The sequence below is a fragment of the Carassius auratus genome, chromosome 26, assembly GCF_003368295.1.
Source record: "Carassius auratus strain Wakin chromosome 26, ASM336829v1, whole genome shotgun sequence".
Lineage (NCBI taxonomy): Eukaryota > Metazoa > Chordata > Actinopteri > Cypriniformes > Cyprinidae > Carassius > Carassius auratus.
Window position 1 is genome coordinate 18,112,256 of NC_039268.1, and position 21,175 is coordinate 18,133,430.

General features: G+C 36.9%; 3 protein-coding genes across 4 annotated transcripts in view; all 3 read right to left on the reverse strand.

Moving 5' to 3' along the window:
• Positions 1 to 499: 499 nt before the first annotated feature.
• mief2 (mitochondrial elongation factor 2) lies at positions 500 to 5,538 on the reverse strand. Of its 2 annotated transcripts, none has more exons than XM_026204625.1 (5): positions 5,474 to 5,538; positions 4,152 to 4,304; positions 3,306 to 3,462; positions 2,602 to 2,927; positions 500 to 2,026 (listed from the first exon to the last, which is right to left on the reverse strand). In XM_026204625.1, the coding sequence occupies exons 2-5, from the start codon at positions 4,284 to 4,286 to the stop codon at positions 1,247 to 1,249; spliced, it is 1,398 nt and encodes a 465-aa protein (XP_026060410.1). In that variant the 5' UTR covers positions 4,287 to 4,304; positions 5,474 to 5,538; the 3' UTR covers positions 500 to 1,246. The 2 variants fall into 2 exon arrangements, with proteins under 2 accessions (XP_026060410.1, XP_026060409.1); XM_026204624.1 differs by having other exon boundaries at positions 5,390 to 5,527.
• Positions 5,539 to 5,963: 425 nt separating this feature from the next.
• Positions 5,964 to 11,183, reverse strand: LOC113044545 (RNA demethylase ALKBH5-like). Its single transcript, XM_026204626.1, has 4 exons — positions 9,981 to 11,183; positions 9,119 to 9,199; positions 8,895 to 9,020; positions 5,964 to 7,223 (listed from the first exon to the last, which is right to left on the reverse strand). The coding sequence occupies exons 1-4, from the start codon at positions 10,643 to 10,645 to the stop codon at positions 7,046 to 7,048; spliced, it is 1,050 nt and encodes a 349-aa protein (XP_026060411.1). The 5' UTR covers positions 10,646 to 11,183; the 3' UTR covers positions 5,964 to 7,045.
• A 346-nt stretch (positions 11,184 to 11,529) lies between these two features.
• myo15ab (myosin XVAb) overlaps positions 11,530 to 21,175 on the reverse strand; it is a 38,133-nt gene continuing 28,487 nt past the window's right edge. The window contains 22 exon segments of the mRNA XM_026204903.1: positions 11,530 to 12,504; positions 12,581 to 12,721; positions 13,325 to 13,458; positions 13,550 to 13,683; positions 14,641 to 14,774; positions 14,943 to 15,103; positions 15,956 to 16,052; positions 16,147 to 16,224; positions 16,517 to 16,611; positions 16,710 to 16,840; positions 16,931 to 17,013; positions 17,144 to 17,217; positions 17,307 to 17,379; positions 18,244 to 18,316; positions 18,434 to 18,552; positions 18,773 to 18,978; positions 19,362 to 19,436; positions 20,202 to 20,313; positions 20,409 to 20,550; positions 20,631 to 20,749; positions 20,824 to 20,939; positions 21,049 to 21,124. Coding sequence (XP_026060688.1) covers positions 12,403 to 12,504; positions 12,581 to 12,721; positions 13,325 to 13,458; positions 13,550 to 13,683; positions 14,641 to 14,774; positions 14,943 to 15,103; positions 15,956 to 16,052; positions 16,147 to 16,224; positions 16,517 to 16,611; positions 16,710 to 16,840; positions 16,931 to 17,013; positions 17,144 to 17,217; positions 17,307 to 17,379; positions 18,244 to 18,316; positions 18,434 to 18,552; positions 18,773 to 18,978; positions 19,362 to 19,436; positions 20,202 to 20,313; positions 20,409 to 20,550; positions 20,631 to 20,749; positions 20,824 to 20,939; positions 21,049 to 21,124 — 2,475 coding nt within the window. The 3' untranslated portion in view covers positions 11,530 to 12,402.

Consider the following 21,175-nt stretch of genomic DNA (forward strand, 5'->3'; position numbering starts at 1 on the left):
CCTGGGTCACAAATGGCTATTTATTATTGACATTTTTCTTAACGTATCAATAAAAATCGAATACATTTATTTTAATCAGCCAATCCTTTAACTGCAACTTCCTTACAAAATTCATAAAAAAAATGTAAGTATAACATTCTTAGGAACTCTGTACAAGTAAGCCTGTTTTTATTTTTGACCTTATTTTGACATACAAAACACACTTTTCTTTAGGTCATTCTGTGAAATGTAAAAGTGAGTGACCTAATATTGACTGTTTATGGTATTTTTGCAGAAACTTATTACATTTCTAAAGTGGCCTGTTATCTGCTAGTTTATGCCCAGCGGATATGCCATATCCTTTTTATATGACCTCTCATAAACCATGACTTGCTTTATTTAATTTTCACGATAGCAGCAAATTCAAAACTGAAAAGAGGAACTATAGCATACAGAAACACTTTGAATGGCAAGCGTGTAATTCACATTAATGGACATAAGCAGAAGTAACACCATAAACAACTGTACAAATTATGGACAATGTTTATTCAGACACGCATCCCTAAAGCAAACAAGAGCTCATATAAGAACTCATGTGACCCTCTCAGACGAGTAGGACTGGTGTGAAATTTGATCTTATCAGTATTTTTAATTGTTTCAGTTTCTGCAATTTTTTTTTTTAACCAAACTTGTTGGCAAGTTATAATAAGATGCATACAGGGAAACCTGCTTTACATATTAACTTTTTGATTCATTATTTCTCTTTTCTTAGCCATTAAAGCTGGATTTTACACATAGAATAGAATATGGGCAAAACAACACTTATTATAAAGGCTTAGACAACCCTCAATACACATTGCCCCAATCAAACACACTCAGCAGTTTTGCTACTTTGTACATACAGACAACAATGTATAGAAAATATTTTCAACAAATTCAATGCATTACTGCTTTATTGTCTTAATACAGAGTAATACATACTCATGGTCTACGCAGAGCTCAGAACAGGCTACTAACAAAAATCGATACCATGAAATCTTTTTCTCACTTCTTTAAAATCTACATCCAAGCAAAATTCCTGACTTGGTAAGTGCTGCATAGTTAAATGAAGCTTCAAAAATCCCCTTAAAAGAGTAGGCAAGTGGAAATACACATATAGGGGACCGTGAACAGAAACCTTATTGAAAAGATATGCAATGTTACATTCATTGATTGAAGGTGCATTAATACAAGTACTGCTCTGTGTGTATAGGAGGTGTAGGAGAGATCAGATCAGTAGAATCTCAGGTTCAGTTACAGCACAGTACAGCATGAAGCCCATCTCATCAATGTCATCCTCAGTAAAGCCCTGAAACAGATTGACATTAGGTTTGAAGTAACTAGGCAAGATTCCCGTTTCCAGATATCCGATAAGCTCAGTGATCGCTTGCAGGAACCTATCAGCAAACACTGATTCCGACCAATCCGTTTCTTTTTCACTCATGTGTAGAATGACATTGCTTAGATGGCTGCCATTGAGCTTGCGTAGCGAAGGGCAGTTGCGGCACACCGCCTTCAGCAATTTTAGGCACTTCTTTCTGACCCCCGAGTCTGCTTTGTCAAGGTCTGCTAGTCTAGCCGTTTCACTGGTGTATAGGCTCTGATACCAGACGTAGTCGAATGAGCCGGTGATCTCTCGTTGTGCTGTAAGCGTCATCTTGCCGAGACGCACCGTTGGCAACACTGTTATATAGAAGCGTTCTCCACTGTCATAACTGCTTTGGGTTAACCCTTGAATCTCCAATTTGAGCTCTGGAGACCCAAGCACTGGTCGCACCTCGCACTCCAGGGTTCCGGTCAGCGACGGCCAGTTCATCGATTCCATCACCGTCTTGCCTAGCTGCTCAGAAACCAGCCGTGATGACAGGTATCCACCCAGCATATGTCGGTCCCAGAAGCTCCGCCCCCTCGGGAAGTACTCGAGGTTTTCTCGCCGAACCATGCAATACTGAGGGTGACCCAAGAATGTGTCCTCTCCGGCAATAGGTGTCCACAGACTGGACTCCAACTGTATGGAACACATTTGTAGCAAATTTAAATATACAGCCTTAATAAAAATTTCAGTGCAAGCACATGGCCATTGTAAGGTCCAAAGATTCAACTGGTGATACACCCCATATTATTATATTATATTATATTATATTATATTATAAGTGTTTTTGCCAACTCCCAGATCATTATATTATATGGTGTGTTATTTTATATTTGTTATATTATATACACTTAATCCAGGGAATAAGCAATTTGATTTGATCATATTCTAACCTAAATCTGGTCAACCACTAAAAGATTTTTTGAAGAGTCACCTAAAACGATGCTCTTTTAAAAATGGTAGAAAGGCTTATGGAAGACCTACATATTGTATATTGTTTTATAATATAATCTGCTGGAATCTGCATGACCCAAGAACTCTGAAGAAGAACAAGCAACATACATTATATTTAATAAAACTGCAGGCTAGCTCTGGATATCATGGAGCTCTAGGAATCATTGAGATGTTCAGGATAGCAACTATTGTACATTCAGGACATTTTTTTTTCTACACGTGCAAGTGAACAAGTGGTCCACAAAGAATCTTGATACCTGTAGAGGCACGATCAGACAGGTGTGGTCGGCTTTAACCACTTGCAGGTCGTCGAGCAGTGACCCCGCCAGCGTCATGTCTCCCAGTGGCATGTCTGGGTGTTTGGAGTGCAGGAAGGCCTGGATCTCTGTGGCAATATCTAACGCTCGCTGCTGTGCGACAGACACCTCCTCCGCTGACAGACACACTCGTGTTCTGTAGTAGTGCTGCAGACGCTCAACAAACGTCATCACACACAGATCCATGCGTTTCCGTCGCTGGAGAGGTTCAGTGTCACAGCGCTGGGGCTCAGGTGAGGGCAGAGGGATGGGTTGGGACAGCTCCGCTAAACACAAAAAAGGTTTCTACTGAAAACAGCATTCACAACCCATTTTAACATGATGAAACTGGATGTTTAGTGACAACATTAAGACAATTTTTCCAAAACGGGACAAGAATGTATATTCAATTATATTCTATTTCATTAATAGGAATAATTTGATAAATAGTAAAATAAACAGTAAAATAATAATAGTAAAATGATTTGGCTTCTGGTTAACATTGACCAGTTTGAGAGGTGAAGTTCTGACGTAAAAATCAAAAGGTTTTATTTGCCTGTACTAGCATGCACTAATGAATTGTGCAGAACAAGACCCTAAAAAGGGTCACTTTTAATTAATTGTCTTTCAGCAACAAGAACTTTAATTCTTCCAAACCCAGGTACCTTTCTTGGTTGCGGCAGCAATCTGTTTCATGACCACTCCTTCTATACCCTTGTGCAGTAGTTTGGGGGAGGAACTGACCAAGCTTAACTCCTCCCAGCTGTCCGTCATCTTCTTGTCAGGCTTCTCATCAGGAGGCCTACCAGCTCGTTCTATCAGCTGTGACATCACCGGTAGAGAAAACGTAGGAGACAACAAATTAACAAGTAATCAATATAAGCTCTAATAGAGTGTAAAAAATTAGGTTCTAGAAGCAAAAATTACATTTATTTTCTCAATAATGTAACTGATTTAATGGTAATTTCTAAACACAGACCTACTGAGAGCTATGAGGTTCGCAGTAATCAGTGGTATATACTTTTGTTTAAGCCATCAGCCTGCATCGTTTATATATTTGTGCTGTCAAATGATCAATTGCAATTAATCTCATCCAATATAAATGTTTTTATTTACATAATATGTGTGTGCATCGTGTATATTTTTACACATGCATGTATGAAATATATTAGGTTTATGTTATACATATTTATATACAATAATATTAATATATATATTGGATGTGTGTATTTATATACATTCAGAAATCTTTTCATTTTGGAGGAATTAATTGTATAACAGCATTAATATATATACAAACACAGTGTGTGTGTGTGTAATATATATATATATATATATATATATATACACACACGCACACACGGTTTAAAGTTTATCCATTGCTTTTACTTTTGCTCATAATGCTTGTGCAGTGTAATTGTAGTTCTTTGCCTCATGAACACTACTGCAATCTAATATATATCAACCACTCAGAACTTTGTAGTGTGTAATACGATAAAATGAACAATCACCCGTTTCACAGCTAATGTGGCAATGCCCAGCACCACAGCTCCGCCCACCCCCAGCACCAGCCGGGCATTGGACAACAGGAAGTCAATGACAGCAGCAATCCCATCTTCTCCTCGCCTTTTACTCGAATAATACATCACGTCTTCTGTGAGTGTCTGAAAATATCAATAGAGAATTACATGACCATTTGATTTCACATGAGCTTCTTCATATATCACAGTTTTAAGACATATATCATGATATATCCATGGTACTAAGAATACCGTTTGTGTACCATAAATAGTAGTCATCAGTATCACAGTACTATAAATAAAAGTGCTATTATTGATTTAACCATCTGATACGATTAATGTACCATCGCAGTACTGTCAGGAAGGTTAAGACACACAGTTCTCACATGTGCTACGTGACAGACAGGCCGACCGAAGCCACACCTGCCTCTCGCTCTCTCTCTCTCTCAGAAATAGCCATGGATTTTCATGAACTCAGACCCAGGAAGGGGCTTCACCAGGTCTAAAATTAGACCCATGTGGCCTAGTTCCTCTCCACTTATTCATATGATAATTTTGTGATCCTAAATTAGAGTAAAGTTTCCATCTGTGATCTGCAGGTTATACTAGTAACACATGGGGGAATGCAATATCTCATAAATACCTTTTAGGCTTAATATTTTTTTATTCCTAAAGGATTTGCAGATTCAGTTGCTGGCCAAGACCTACATTCCAAAGGTATTTTCCAAAAAGCACAGCAAGTTCTTGGCCAGCAGAGAGAGATGGGGGTTCTTTATATGGTTTATTGGATAAAAAGCCAAATACACATTAAATTAGTACACATTAAATGACAGTAGGCCTGCATACAGATGGACTTTAAAACCTAGATAACATTAATTGTTGTATCAGATAAGACAGCTAATGTTAATGTATGCAAACCTGTTTAACACTATCAGTGGTTTAAATCTGTCACGTTTACAGACCTGCTGTTTAACACGTATAACTATTCATGACGTTTTTGCCTGCTAAATATTACATTAAACCACATATAACCACCAAATATTCGAATAATTCATTTCTGTAGTTGAGTTAATTTAAATTCAACTCAACCGAGTCAAACAATAGCGCTTCGCTTTGTTGTTAGCGTTTGCTAACTTCACCAGCTGTCGAACGCAGAGAACTAACACGCGTGTTGATGTTACACAACTAACACTTTATATGCCCGATCACGAGCTAAACAGCTAACTTACCTTTATAAGGTAGTGTCAATTCAGAGCCATTAGAGTAGAGTATCAAATCGAATAGTTTTGTCTATAACACACTTGCCCTCTTACCTATAACAAACGCCTCATACGTCACTAGCCCGCGGATTGACGTACATATGGACCAATGAGATTACAGTATCTCCATACGTCACAACTTAACGGTGAAGGAGCTTTGTTGTTTTTATGGAATTGCTACATATTGTATGATTTTTCATAAATTATTTTGAAAATACCATAAATGGTATCGCAACGTTATATTTTCTTTTACTGTGACACTTATTTTAATGCTTGTTTAATGCAAACATGGTCACATTGTTAATTGTGAGAAATGAAACGTACATTTTTCTTATAAATATAATAAATCAGTTGTTTAATTTGTGTGGCGAAACTAATAACCCTAAATAAAATAATTTGTATTTATATGAACTAGATTGTATAATATTTATTAAAATTATATATAAAATTATTGCTTTGGTATTTAAGTTAGCTACAAAATACAACAGATATGAAAAATCTAATTTTCAATAGAACCAGAAAAATAAAGAACAGACATAGAATCTTCCAAGAACACACAGAACAGCTCCCTTTAATCTTTTATGCAGTCTGATCTATTCCACTTGATTTAAACAAAAATAGTCTCTTCTGTCAGCCTTTTAAATACAAAGTATATATAGTCTCATGTAGACAAATGCACTTTCTGTTAAACACCTGCAATGGGAATTACACTTTATCATCTTTCTTCTACATTTTTTGCACATCCATTCAACCTCAGAAACAAATAAATAATAATAAAAAAGAAAACACAAACAGGTCTCTAATGTCCGCTGTAATGTTGGCATGAATTATTTCCTTCAGAAATAAAGTGTCAAACCAAATCAGTTATTATAATGGCAACACCACCCTTAAATTGGGGAGAAAAAGAAAAGCGTTGAGAACAGAAAGAACAACATACAAATAAAGCGATGACTAATGTAACAGTTTATCCCATTTTAGAAACTAATATTGTGCATGTCAAGCATATCAAAGAATCTAGGCTTTAGATTTGATCTTGTCTTTGTTAGTAAAGCCATTGTGCACAGACAAATGCACTGATAAGCCACTGTATGCAAATCAAACATTTTATCGTCACACTAAATAACTTCAGTCAGCATTAATAAAATTTGCCATTAATTTCCCTCATACTTCTTTCTGACCTAAAAACAGTTTGATTGCCAGAATGCATCCAACAAAACTCTTAAAGCCCAAAAAAAAAGTCAACCATATTTGTGTTTAAAGGAGCAGTTCTCAAAACTCCAGTACACATTTTTATTTGATATTGTTATGTGAATGTATATATGCATGACATTGACACATGAAGTTAACTGGGGTGCAAACTGATGAATTATGACTGAATTCAACTAGCCACTTACATGTTTTTTTATTCCATGTTTCCTTTAAACACACAGAACAAAATATAGTGGATCTTAATGATATGTCTGAATAGATAAAGCCTCTTAATAAGTAAAGCAACCGCTGCCTAATGTCCTTGAATCCACCCACGCCGGAAGCATCTCTTTTACTGAGTCACTCTGTTGGCTTCCGGTCCCCTTGAGGAAACGTAAAGACGTCTTGAGGAGATCAGCATTGAGTTCTGACTGTGTTTCAGTGACGTCTCATTTTGACTCGTCGAGTGGGTGTGTGGTCATGTGTGTAGCGGGAGCCCGGCTCTCTCTCGTCAGCTCTCCTCCAGGAGTTCTCTGAACTGTCTCCATCATGACGTCTCTGTCGGGAAGAGAGGGAACGCCTCTGCAGCTCTTTGTCCATCTCCAAAATACGAGGCCTATAAGAGAAAAGAGCAAAAAGCTTTCAGCAAACTGTTTGTGTGGATTGCAGCCATCAGCAGATGCAACATTCACTTTTAACATAAATGTGTGTTGGCAGTGTGTATAAGCTATAATGAAAAAAATCCACCCAGTGTTTTTTGTTTGTTTTTTAAATCCCCATAAATAACAAGCTCTTTCTCAGATCAAGCTGTTCACAGACTCTGGGCAGTGTTACTTCATTTTGGCAGGCCCCTCCCGAGACTGTTGATTAACACTACACACCCCAAGTCCAACAACAGAAGTGGGTGTAAGTTTTTTTTTTAATCAATCTTTGCAAATCGCCCTTCCTAATAATGTGCTAGTTTATCAAGTTCCACAACGAAAGCTGCTAAAGTTTACAGTCTCAGAGAAAGGCTCACCACGGAAGTGGGGGGGGGGGTGCAGAGCTCATTAGCATTTTTAAATGGACATGTAATGAAACGGCTCACTGTGAACAGAACTGTTTTTGACAAGGTAAAAAGGGTGTTGTTTTAACCTACCAATAAGAAATTTTATCCAAAGTATTTAATAGAGATTTCATGACCCTAACGAATCATAACTTGTGGAAAATGGGCATCTGATGTTCCCTTTAAAGGACCAGTTAAAGCTGAAATGGAAATTCTGTCATCATTTACTCACCCTCAAGTCGTTCCAAACATGTATGCGGTTACTTTTTTTCCATTGAACACAAAAAGGATCTTAACGTAGCTCTATTTTTAATGACAGTTCACAGTGACCCCAGCATAAAGGTTCTGCAGACTGATAAGACAGTACTAGAAATACTGTACACTCTTTATTAAAATATTAGGTCTGGGCAGATGTCTAACGTTTTTAAAATAAGTCTCAAATGCTCACCAGGGATGCATTTATTTGATAAAAAATACAATAAAATCAATATTATGAAATAATATTGCAATTTATTTTAAAATGTTATTTATTCCTATGATGAAAAAGCAGATTTATTTGCATCAGTACTCCAGTCTTCAGTGTCACGTGACCTTCAGAAATAATTTTAATGTGCTGATTTGCTGTTCAAGAAACATGTATTTTTATTATTAGTGTTAATAATAGTTGCTGCTTAATATTTTGTAGGTAAACTGTGATCCATTTTCCTCCATATGCTTTGATGAATAAAGAGTTCAAAAGCAACAAATTAAAATATAAATATTAAATGCCTTTTTTTAATCACTTTAATGCATTCTTGCTGAATAAAATGAATACTTTGATGAAGAATAAAGATTAATGTGGTCTGTGTATAACAAAACAGCTTTCCAAGACTCATCTTTACCTCATAAACTTGTCATATTTGCTGTAATTGTAAAACTATTTTAGGTAAATAAATTAACTATGTTTCACCATAAACATTAGAATTTAGGTTTTTCTAATTTATGAGGAAAATCTAAAGAAACTGTAGAAAATCCAGCCAGATTGCTGGAAGAAGTCAGTGTTCAACTCTCCTTAACAAGCCTTTCTATTTTAGCTAATACTTATGTCTACAGCACCAAAGTTTACTTAACAGTGCGATAAAACAAAAGGTAGTGACAGATCTGTATTGTGACGTACATCAAAGAAAAAAAAATATGTAAGGTGTGGACTTGTTGATCTGATAGAGGCAGATCTGAATGTGGTATGAGAGACTTCACAAGTACCTGTGTGCAGCATCTGGGTCGGCCTTGCGGTGCGAGCGCTTGGCTTTGAGTATGTGTCGTCTCTCAGAAGAGTGGATGGATGGGCTCAGTGAACTGGAGTTCAAACGAGGGGCGTCTGGCCTCGTTCTACAATAAATCAAGAGCGGATATCAGAGCAGTGTACACCTCCACACATGCCTCCAGTCCCTTCAAGAACAACTCTGACTCAGAACCAGAGAACTCACTTTCTCAGAATGATGACAGCTCTCCTCTCCTTGATGTCCTGTGGGCGGATGCAGTGCGTGATGTCATCGGCTGCATAGCCACTAAAACCCAATCAAAGCAGTGAGCACATTATATATTTTATAACATTTTAGCACAGTACAGAATATTTTTTTAGATAATAGTTTATATTGAAAACGTATTAAATCATAAAATGTTAATAATTAAAAATGAAAAAAATTAAATCCTTATTAAAAAGGGAAGGGACTTTCTTCCTGTACTATGGTAAAAATATTAAATTTTGAAGTTATTTCAGTTAATTTCCAAGACAACTCTTAATACTTGATGTATTAAACTTTCTAGAACTGAAAAATTAAAAGAAAACCACAAAGATATTAGGGGTGCTCCGATCACGATCGGCCGATCGTGATCGGAGCACCCCTAAAAGATATTTAAAACATCCAATAAATATTAAAACAACAAAATTACAACAACTTTAGAATGAAAACGGAAAATATAAAAATTGAAACTGATCCGCAAAATGTATAAATAATAGTTATACTAAAATAATCTGAATCAAAGCACGTAAAACAATATGGTAACTTCAATTATCTTTTGAAGTAACATGATTATGACAATTACATGGCACCATAACATAAATCAAGGTATCACTTTTATACCATATCACAATTACAACTCATCTTACAAAACTGTACCAGAACGTACTTTGATGGGATTTTGGGCATGCACCATAATATATAACTTTACTATTACTATAGAGCCACTTTTTAGTAAGGATATACAAATGGTGATTAAAAGAGTCCCATAGAAATAGCATGTTCTGGAAATGAACCGTGACAACGCGGTGTCCGCACGAGTACCGACCTGAGGACGGTGACGCTGCCGCGCCTGACGGGCAGGAAGAGCACCGGCTCGGACACACGGATGGGCTTGAACTGGAACTTGCAGCCGAAGCAGAGCGCGCTGTCGCTGAAGAACGACACCGACACGATCGGCCGCTCGAAGATGTGGATGGGGTCCACGTGGGACACTATGCACCCCCCGGGCTGGTAGTCATTGATCACGGCGCTATTAACGAAGCCCTCCGGTATGACCCCGTGCGTCACGAGGCGATCGATGACCAACTCGTGCACCCAGTCCGGTATCTCGTCCACCTCGCCTCTGGAGTACAGCCGCTCCTGCCCTGGCCCGCGCTTCTCCAGCTGCGAGCCGTACGTGTAGCCCTCGCCGAAGAAGTACTTGTTCCGCAGCGGCGCCCGGTCCACCGTGTGCTCCCGGTAGAGCCCCTTGTCTGCCTTGGCGACCACCTCGTCTATCTTGGCCTCGATGCGCACGCAGTCCTCCTCGGTGAAGATATGCGCTTGTTTAACGCTGCTCTTGACTTTTCGCGCTTCTGCGTCTCCCCGGTCCTCGTCGTCATCCGACTCGCGGTATTTGCGCTTCTCGCCGTTGCTGGTGTACTCGATAACTTTGTCCTTGTGCGGCGTCATCGACTTCAGCTTCTCCCGTAGATCCGTAAAACTGGCCATTTTCAAAAGCAAAGTTCGGAAAAACTGCGGTAAAAATATTGTTTGTCCTGAATTCGCCTCAGGTCCCCATGTTATAATATTAGCGTCGGTCACTGAAGTCGTGCGCGACGTGACCGAAGGCCCGGTTCCGCCTGCTTCCTCTTCCCTCCGTTCAGCAAATTAAACCAACCAAAGTTACCACTGCCCCATTCCACGAGCAACCCAACCGAATCGGTAACGCAAAGCAGTGAGTGGGCTGTCAATCACAGGCGGCGTTTTCCTGCCTTCAGTGCCATAATATTAGCACATAGCACAGCTAACGTTACGCCACCACTAGCTTCCAGTGGACACAGGCTTACTGCTACATGCTGTTTAAAGCCCACGCCTTCTGCTCGCTACATCCGCCGTGCTGCTGATCAGCCTATTTTATTGTATCCGAGAAAAAGTAGTTATTATGTTGCTGAAAGATTGCAAAAAGCCGCGGAGAGAGCATAAACTCGTGGAACTAAAACTGTTTTGCGAGCTGCGCATGCGCGGTGGGCAAGAGGGTCTGGTCCAGTGGCAGCCAATGAGTGACGCGATCAGCTGTCAGCAAACCCTGCGGCTATAAAAAGCTATTTTATCAAAGTATGAAAGCGATCTTTACAAATTATTATCACGAATGTATTATTATTATTATTATTATTATAATTAAAAATACATTGCATTTGTATCCTTATTTTGTATTATTATTTTATAAGTTTGTAATTAGTATGTATTTATAAAAATGTTGTAAGATATCAACTAGAACTTTATATTATAACAAAAACAAATTTTTGATAAATTTTTATGCCTTTAGAAATGGGTTTAGCGCTATCCCTGATTATTTATATTTTTCAAAAATACCTATTTAGTCATGCTAAATGTAATTTTCATTTTTGTTTTGAATTGGTTAACTACTTTAAAAAGGTTATGCAACAATAAATTTGCTAATTTTGCAAGCCAGTTAAACCCCCCTAATTTACCAGAGATCATGAAGTCCCATGCCTCAGATACAAAGGGGTTTCTTAGTAATCTCATTTCTCAGAATGAAAAAAAAAAAACTAAAACAAGAAGCTTATAGTTAACAATTTGGTGTATATTCATTATATAAATTAGATCTCAGATCTCAGACGTGATATTCATATTCCTGTTTATCCAAAATACTGTGAAAGTTATAGACAATTACAGTAGGCAAATTTATTCATTTAGGTTTCAATCAATACATTTATTAAGAAAATTGTAGAAAAAAATCAATACAAATATTCTGACCTCGGTCTTGTATGTTAACTAATGTCAACTAACAGCTAAATACACAAAGTTTGACTGTGAAAAAATGTCATTGCGTTACTCTGAAATTTACATTTCATTGCAAGTCTCTGTGAGAGAATGTGATTGAAAAAAAGATTACATTCATGCTGTTCTCCTGAGTAACATCTCTCTTCATTCAAACTTATGTGCATGTGGTAAACGTTTCAAATAAAACATTTCAATACTTTCACATCTACAGTACCAAAGGACAATTTTCCATAATAATAATAATAATCCATCTGTATAAATATTATGCGTTTAATACAAAAATAATGCTTTTATTCATCGTGTGTTTTCTATACATAACATGTGAACAAATACACATGATTAGTGCAAACAGTGCATTAAGAGGTTTGGTTTAGTCATTAAAATAACCTGATAGAAAATAAACATACAGAAAGCATAGTATTCGTTCGTATACAGACTGTTTGTATCTGTATATGGTTTTGTTATAGCATGGTGATTTCACTGGGTGGCAGCGTCAGCCTCTTCTCTCGGACAGAGAGCATATTCTCAATGTGCATGGCGATAACCCGACACAGCTCCAGACCCTACAAACAACATACATGCTCATAAACCACTCATTCATACTTTCACACTGTTCTCATGGTGCTGAATGTGTGTTACCTGTTCCAGCTGTAACTGTGTGACTCTGTGATTGGTTAAGTCCCCTATCACGACGTCTACATAAGGGTAACTGGATCCGGCGCTGGGCCGCTGTGTGTGAGCTGACTGAATCAGCTTCAGCTGGAACTTCACCTGCACCTCCTGCCATCAGAAAATCAATTAGGAAAACTGAAAACATTACAGGGTTTCTGCAGGCTTGATGAAAGCAAATATAAGACTTTTGAAGAACATTTTAAGACCTATTGAAGATAATTTAAGCGAGGGGACACAATACATCAATATGTTCTCTATATGTAAATGTTTGAGGAGTTATATTAGCAGTACTTCAGTTTAAAATAATAATTTTAGCTAACCAATCTCTATAACTTTTAAACCCAGCTTATCTAAAATATAGAATTAACTTTTACTCCAATCACACTGCATGAAGTTCTTCCTCAGTACCCTTTCCTCCAAATTAAGTAAATTTATGAATTTAAAAAATTCGAAACAATAAGTTCTTGTTTTAATCATAAACTCAATTTTGTTAAAATATGAAAACTTCATGTCTTTATTTCTCATCTCAAGTGAATGTATCCTGATTTAAGAATGTTTAGATTGGGAAACAAGACAAAAACACTAAGGAAGATGCAACATTAGTGCCACGACTTTATTAATTTCTGCTCCAATTTGAGGCCTTATTTTGTGGAACTACCACAAGAGCTTTTTAGGACCTCTGTTAGAAGTCTCTGTGTCTGTGATACTCACATGAGTGTCTTTGTGCAGGAAGTGCAGTCCGTTCTGATTGACGGCGAGGATGCACGGTGCAGAGATGGTGCTGTTGCTGCTGCTTTGGATGTAAAAGAAGGACGATCCAAACATTGGAAATGCACACACCAAACCTGAAGTTCACACAAAAACACAATTCAACAAACCTTGCTTTTCATCATGGTAATACCAGATTACAAAGAGGTAAATAAAATAATCAAATACCCAGGAACTGGGATCTGGCCTGGTGAGGGTTCAGGCTTTGGACGGCATGTACATGTTGGGCAACCAGTTGCATCCACTGCTGAGGCACCTGTCTGCCAAAGATCTCGACTGGGATGTATTCTGTCAACTCATGACTACAGAAAGAGAACATTTTCGAGTCATTATGTGACCCTTGAGCACAAAACCATTCAAGATATTTTGTACATTTCCATATATAAAAACTTAATTTTTGATCAGTAATATGCACTGTTTGGAACTTAATTCAGACAGATTTTTAAATAGATGTATCTTGATTAATATTGTCCTATTATCCTAACAAACCATACATCAAAAGGAAAGCATAATTTTTCAGCTTTCAGATGATATTTGAACCTTATGACTGGTTTTATGGTTCAGGATCACAAACGTGAAAAGTTTTTTTAACAAGAAAGCAGTGCCCAGAGTTGTCTTTTTCATAGGGCAGGATGTCAGCTTTGTATTTGATGTTACTTTTAAAAAATCTTCAGGAAAATAAAAGACTGTTTAAAGTTTGGGGGCAGTAAGCTTTTTGTTTGTAATAAGTTAATACTTATTTTTAGCTAAGATGTATTAAATTGATTAAAAGCAACAGTAAAGGCATTTACAACAGCCTTGTTTAAAATAAAAGTTGTTCTTTCTATCCGAAAAATATAGATCACAGTTTTCACAAAAACATTAGGCAGCACAACTGTTTTGATGCTGTAAATTCATCTTTGCATCACAGAAATAAATTACATTTTTACAATATATTAAAATAGAAAAAATGTTTTTTAATTGCAATAATATTTCACAACATTACTGTTTTTACTGTAAATTAGATAAATTGCTGACAATACAATGTCATTAACATATCTCAGATAACTTGGTCTTAGAATACCTTGACAAATGTTTGAGCTGATACTGAAAATGGCTTCAGTTATTGATGCTGATTATCTTGTGGGGTAAAAACCAAAAATTTTTTTCAGAGGACCATTCTGATTCCCACATATTACTCATAGGGTGTAAATTTGGTCAAATTATATGTATATTTAAAAGTACACAGAGAACAAAGGTTCACTAAAATTGGAACATACATAGTAGGGGTGTAGAGACTGTCTTTGGCTCTGTGTTGAAGAGCAGCAAGTTTGGCAAACTGGTTAAACTGCTGTTCACTGATCTTTCCCTGAGGTACGACATTCAACAGACCCTTCAGGTAGTCTGGCAGAACCTGTGCAAATACAAACACACAACTGTGAAGGAACAATATAGGTGTAGATACATTATGATGTTCTGTATTGTGTATGTGTTATGTATATACTATATTTACACTACCATTCAAAAGTGTTAGTGCATTGTATCTGGTTAGGACAGATGTGATAGGACAGACATGTCTTGCCTGGTTATAGTGCATGGTGACACAGAGCTCGTTGTCGAACTTGAGCGGATGGGCCCAGATGACTCGTCTGAACCAGAAGCTGTAGTTGGGATCAATCTGCTCCGCCTCTGTTGCGATGTCTAATATGTACTCTCTCTTATTGAGGGGCCGCACATTCTGACCTGGATGACATCACCAAAAATATGAGTCAATAAATCTGGTGGGGTATGTTCAAAATGGCATACTACTCATGTTGTTGAAGTTTTTTATTTTATCTTAATTTATTCATATTGTTAAAAGTACAACATCTATGACCTACTTATTCCAACGTTTGCTTAAAGGAACAAATATAGCACAAAATGCAATACTCTTGACTTGATTTTTCATTTCTAGTGTCATTAATAAACCAGATGTAAAAGCAGCTGTAACTTTTTAATGTGTCTCATTATTTGGTCTAATAAAAGTTAACAATCGCAGAATTAAACATGCAATATGAGGTCATGAAATAGTAAAGAATACTACTCTTTGAAACTTTTTTGCAAAGTAAATTTTTTTTTTCATTTTTTAATAATAATAATAAAAACATTCACAGCCAGTCAGAATCCACGCTGCTTTAAAAAGTATGAGTATTAAAGTGGCAGACGACAAAACTGCAGTGCATACTTATAATGAACAGAACGTTATCGTGCATTGGTGTTGATGCTAATACAGTAAACTATACCAGAAAAAAAAAACTTTTGTAACATTATAAAAAACTTTTGTAACATTACACACTATACCATTCAAATTAATGTTGCAAATAATTCAGCTTTGATTCACAGGAATAAACTACATTTGATAATATATTCAATTAGAAAACAGTTATTTTAAATAGTAAAAATATTTTAAAATGTTACTGTTTTTGCTGTACTTTGGATCAAATAAATGCCTATAAATGCATGCTTGGTGCTTAAAAAACATTCAAAATCTTACTGTTCAAAAACTTTTGTCGTGTATTTATCATTACTGTTATCTTTAAAGTTATAATAAAGTACCTCTGTTGATCACTATGAAAACTGTGTACTCATCCATTGCCTCCAGCCTTTGTAACGCCATCTCATAACATAACTCCTCTATGACATCCAGTGCAACCTGCACACAAAGCAACTTCAGCTTCTATCTCAACTTACCAATATAATCACATGCAATAAAAGATATACACTGCCACACAAGAAAAGAGACATACTGAGCAGGTCTTGATCTTCAAATGTCTCTCAATTCCTCCAGGAAATAGAAAGAGCTGTCGCTTTGAGCTTCGACCAGCCTGAAAACACATACACGAAACATAATTAGACTCTAATTTATATCCCATAAACTACTGAAGAAAAGTCTGGGGTCGGTATGATTTTTTAAAATGTTTTTGAAAGAAATTTCCTACAAAATGGAAAATGATAAATTTTTTGTGTTCTTTCGATCAATAGAAACTTTAGATCTTTGCTTCAAACTGCATCAAATCACATGGATCCCATATTTTCGAAAAGTAAGTTGTTTGTGTGAATGTGTGTAACAGAGGTGTGGGTGTATATATGGTCTTGTGTTTATGTGTATTTACTGACCATTATGGCTTTGAGCTCCATACTACTGGGGTAAACACTCCTGCCACCGAACTGAAAGGTCTTTCTCAGGTTCTGCTCACAAGCTTTAGCAATTCCTGTTGATCACACATCAAATAATATTAGATCAGTGTGCCTCATAAAAATAGTGCTTTAATTTGGAGACTAACATATGTTAAATGTGTACATGTGGTACCATGAAAAAGCACTTCTGGACTTCTGCAGATGTCTCGTAGGAACTTGAGTACGAATGGTTTGAGCACTTCAGAGCAGCGGAAAAACGCTGTCAGGATGTAGAGTAACCGCCAGCCCTTCTGACAGCTGTCACTGCAACACAACACAACACAATCAAACACTCACAGCTTAACACAGAGACCCATCAAACAAGCAAAGAAGAAGAAGAAGTGTGTATCTCACGGTTTAGAGCTGGTATTGGCTGTAATCTGTTTGAGGACTTGACAGTACGCCTCATCCTTCATCAGTCCATATTCACCCGTTAACTACAAAAACATTGATGTGTATTAGTAGAGTTATGGCCAAAAGTAAAATGAGTAAATAAACACAACTGGGAGTCTATGTGCATTACGGCAACAGTACAGCTGGTCACATGGTTGAGAGGTTGTGCTTTACCTTCAGGAAGGTGCAAACCACAAACTGCTCCGATTGGCCCCTGAGAGGATGATCTCCCATGAACTTCATTATGGCTACATCCAAAACAAGAACAAAGAATAACTTTTTGAGATATGATGCATATCAAAAAGTAGAGCAGATGGAGTGGCTGTGATTTTCTCACCTAGGAAAATTTCAGAAGCAACCCGGTTCATGTTGGGGTCAGTGAAGTCTATGAGGGACTCTAGGATAGGGTTCTGGAGAAAACAAGACATCAAAGTTTTAAATGGGAATTTATGTGCATTTTCTATGCATATGTAATTGTGACCCAGGACCACAAAAACATTCTTAAGTGTAATTTTTTCAAAATTAAGATTTATACAACATCCAAAAGCTGAATAAATAATCTTCCCATTGATGTATGGTTTGTTATGATAGGACAATATTTGGCCCGAGATACAACTATTTGAAAATCTGGAATCTTAGGGTGCCAAAAAATATAAATATTGAGAAAATCACCTTTGAAGTTTTCCAAATGAAGTTCTTAGCAATAAATATTACTAATCAAAAATTAAGTTTTGATATATTTACAGTAGGAAAGTTACAAAATATCTTCATGGATCATGATCTTTACACAATATACATTAATGATTTTTGGCATAAAATAAAAATTAATAATTTTGGCTATTGCTAAAAATATACCCCAGTGACTTAAGACTTAAGGTTTTGTGGTCCAGGGTCACATATGTATACTTAATTCAAAAGTTATGCTCACTAAGGTTGCATTTATTTAATAAAAAAATCAGTAAAAACAGAAATGTTTTGAAATACTACCACAATTAAAAAAAACTCAGAATAGTTTTTGTTGTTTGATATTTTTGTGGAAAACCTGATATATATATTTTTTCAAGCTTTATTAATGAATGGAAAATTCAAATAAACAGAATTTATTTGAAAAATAATCTTTTGTAACACTGTAAATGTACTTCTGTTGTTTTTTCCATTTCTTGGAAAAAAAGACCCCAAAGGCCAAAGCTTTGAACAGACGTGTAAGTGCATATGTATTTGTATTAATATATTAATGAATTAGTATGTTTATGTATGCATAGTGGGCACAGTACCTTGCTGAATTTCACCATCTCTGCAGGGTCTTTATTTCCTTTACCTTTTTTGGATTTATCTCTGAACGAATCACTAGTCACATAAAAAATTGCAACATTTAGATTTAGTCCTGTGTTTGACTGTCAGATTTTAAAAACGTATATACAAATAAAAAATAACACTTTTTTTTCTATTATAATAGTGGTTAACCTCTTGCTTCCATCTGACGTTCTGAAATGTTTCCTGGCAAACTCCACCATGTTGTACTGGCTGTCCAAAAGAATATTCCCCTCAGCTTCAGAGTCACCGAATTCCCCGAATCCAGCAGACTAACAATCACAAAACAAACACATTAACAAGTATCTAATGTTAGTAATATACCTTCAGAGCAATGACAGTAAAAATTCACACATTTTATTTTCAAAGACTAATTAAGGTTTCATTTCAGGCACTTCTACTGTGACCACATGTGCAATCATTATATAACATGGCATAAGGTATAGACATTCTATCAGCTATCAGACACCTAGTAGTGAATATGTGGAATACCTCTAGTGATGGGTCCAGCTCATGTGCAGCTGCAGTGGAGGCCACAGCGAGAGCGATAGCTCCTGATGCTGCCACTCGACCCTGTCTGTCTCTCGGCTCGTCTCTCCTCTCCGCTGGGAGACTCAGGAAATCAGGAGCAGCTACAGGAACCACACAGTCCATAGGGAAGGCTCCACTCCGACCCTGCACTGCCCCGTAACGCCAGCCTGGAAAAACATTCATCACCCATGATTTGTTCTGCTTAAACAGCTATTTCCTTTTTTTTGTAATTAAAACAGATTATTGTAGTACATTTGAAAATAAAATACTTTCTTATCAGTCTTTCTAATGAAAAATGTCAGACTTATTACACTATTCATTTTAAAAATATATATATATTTTGTGAAATTTACTTGCAATTTCTGAAAAAAAAAGGAAAAACAGAGTATTATGTCGTTATTTCGCTTTTTATTTACATAAAAAAATAATGCATCTCAATATTTCATTCATTAAATTATGAAATATCTCTTATTTCAAGTGTAGTTTCACAATTGAAAGCATCCTACAAACAAACAAACAAAAAAAAAATACTGTATGGTAAATGTCAAACCAAAATCTGGTGTGCCTCTCTTCAGCTCCTCGAGGTAAATGACCTTTTTCTTCACCACGCAGCCGTATCTCTGACCTGAAACACAAACACAAACATGCAAACCATGAAAAAGTCACTGTTCTTCCTCTAAAATGCATACACAGTGGTTTATGTATTGCTGTGATCATGCACTGTACGGTCCCCCTCACAGATTTCCTGGAGAATCAAGAACAAGCCTTCCCGAGGTTAACTGCAGCTCTTCTGATGGAAAGCAAATATTATAAGCTCTATTCTAGAGATTTTCCTTCAGAGGCAGCATTACGTTTACTGACTTGCAATTAAACCAAACCACTGTATACAGAACAGTTTGGGGTCTCATACGTCGCTTATGCTCACCGAGGCTGAATTGAATTGATCGAAGAGTTGCACTTTTAAATAACTATTTTAAATTTTCATAAAAAAAAAAAAACTTATTCCTGTAATGGCAAAGCTGAATTTTCAGCATCATAACTCCAGTCTTCAGTGACACATGATCAATCAGAAATCATACTAATATGCTGGTTTAAAAACATGTTTTTTTTAATTAATTATTATATTATTAATGTTGAAACCAGTTGAGCAGCAGTTGATGTTGAAACCAGGTTGTTTTTTCAGGATTCGAAGAATAGTATGTTTATAGAAACAGCATTTATTTGAAATAGAAACCATTTGTAACCTTGTAAATTTTTAAAATTGGACTCAACACTTTCTTGTATTTGGGTGTCAATATTTCCCCCACTACAAACTTTCATGCATGACATCACGGACTGTGGGAAAGATCTACAGATTTGAATGTGTGCATGCGAGTGCACTTCTTCTCACCCTCCTCTAATCCATCCATGGCCTGCAGACGAATGATATCTCCTTTATGGAAGCTGAGAAGAGCTCTGTCCTCTGTGATGAAGTTTCTCTCTGCTACGACATACTCAGAATCCTGCGGAAGAACGTTCTGAATTAAAATCAGGGCCATTGACACTCTGAAGTCTCCTAAAGAAATAACCAAATGAGAATTCAAAGCCCTTTCTGTACCTCCTTTAGATGAGAGATGTAGAGATCAATCATATGTTTGATCTGAGGTGCTTTGGCCGAGAACAGAATCAGTTTCTCATTCATCAGATTAAACTCCAGCATGTTTGGAGAGGGGATGGTCACAAACAGGATGTCTGTGTAGCTGTGAGAGAGCACGAGAGTTTAGATGCTTTAGAAGATGTACTGCTGACAGATGGTTAGACGGCTCGAGGGATGACGCACCTGTACGCACGGAGCACTCGGAAGTAGTCTGGCGCCGTAGTGCTGTGTTTTACCGTCTTGAGAAGTTTGATACCAGAGTGAGACACTGCCAACACCTGCACTCCAGTACCCACACTGCCCTGCAAACACACACGCTGGTGACACATCGGTCCGTTGCATTCACACTAACAGACTGCCAGGAAATGGAACTCACAGATGCAGGAAAAAGGCGAGAAAAATAAATCTCCCATGACTCCCTGGCAGCTGTAATCACAGCTTTCTTCACACTTTCATCCTGAACATCTATGTTTGGCTCGATGCCGTATTGTGCTATGAAACAAACACGTGTACCGTAATAACAGATCAGTGTAGTCATCACAAACAGTAAACTGAACAAGTTCTCTAGGAAGATAATTTCACATTGAGCAGAAATCCTCACCAAACAAGGATTTCATCTTCTGCCTCTCCTCTTTAGTAATGCGCACACAGGCTTCAGTAAATGTGTCATTAACAATCTGAAAAACACAATTTAAAAACAAGAAATACATGATACATTTATGAATGAA

Bases quoted from the DNA above. Each gene is read 5' to 3' on its own strand.
- mief2 (XM_026204625.1), bottom strand. From the start codon at position 4,286: ATGTATTATTCGAGTAAAAGGCGAGGAGAAGATGGGATTGCTGCTGTC. The intron at 2,928-3,305 runs GTACCTGGGTTT...TTTTGTGTTTAG, and splicing joins TGCTGCCGCAACCAAGAAAG to CGGAGCTGTCCCAACCCATC. The intron at 2,027-2,601 runs GTATCAAGATTC...TGTTCCATACAG, and splicing joins GTCTGATCGTGCCTCTACAG to TTGGAGTCCAGTCTGTGGAC.
- LOC113044545 (XM_026204626.1), bottom strand. From the start codon at position 10,645: ATGGCCAGTTTTACGGATCTACGGGAGAAGCTGAAGTCGATGACGCCG. The intron at 9,021-9,118 runs GTGAGTTCTCTG...GATTTATTGTAG, and splicing joins GCTGTCATCATTCTGAGAAA to AACGAGGCCAGACGCCCCTC. The intron at 7,224-8,894 runs GTACTTGTGAAG...TTTCTCTTATAG, and splicing joins GACCCAGATGCTGCACACAG to GCCTCGTATTTTGGAGATGG.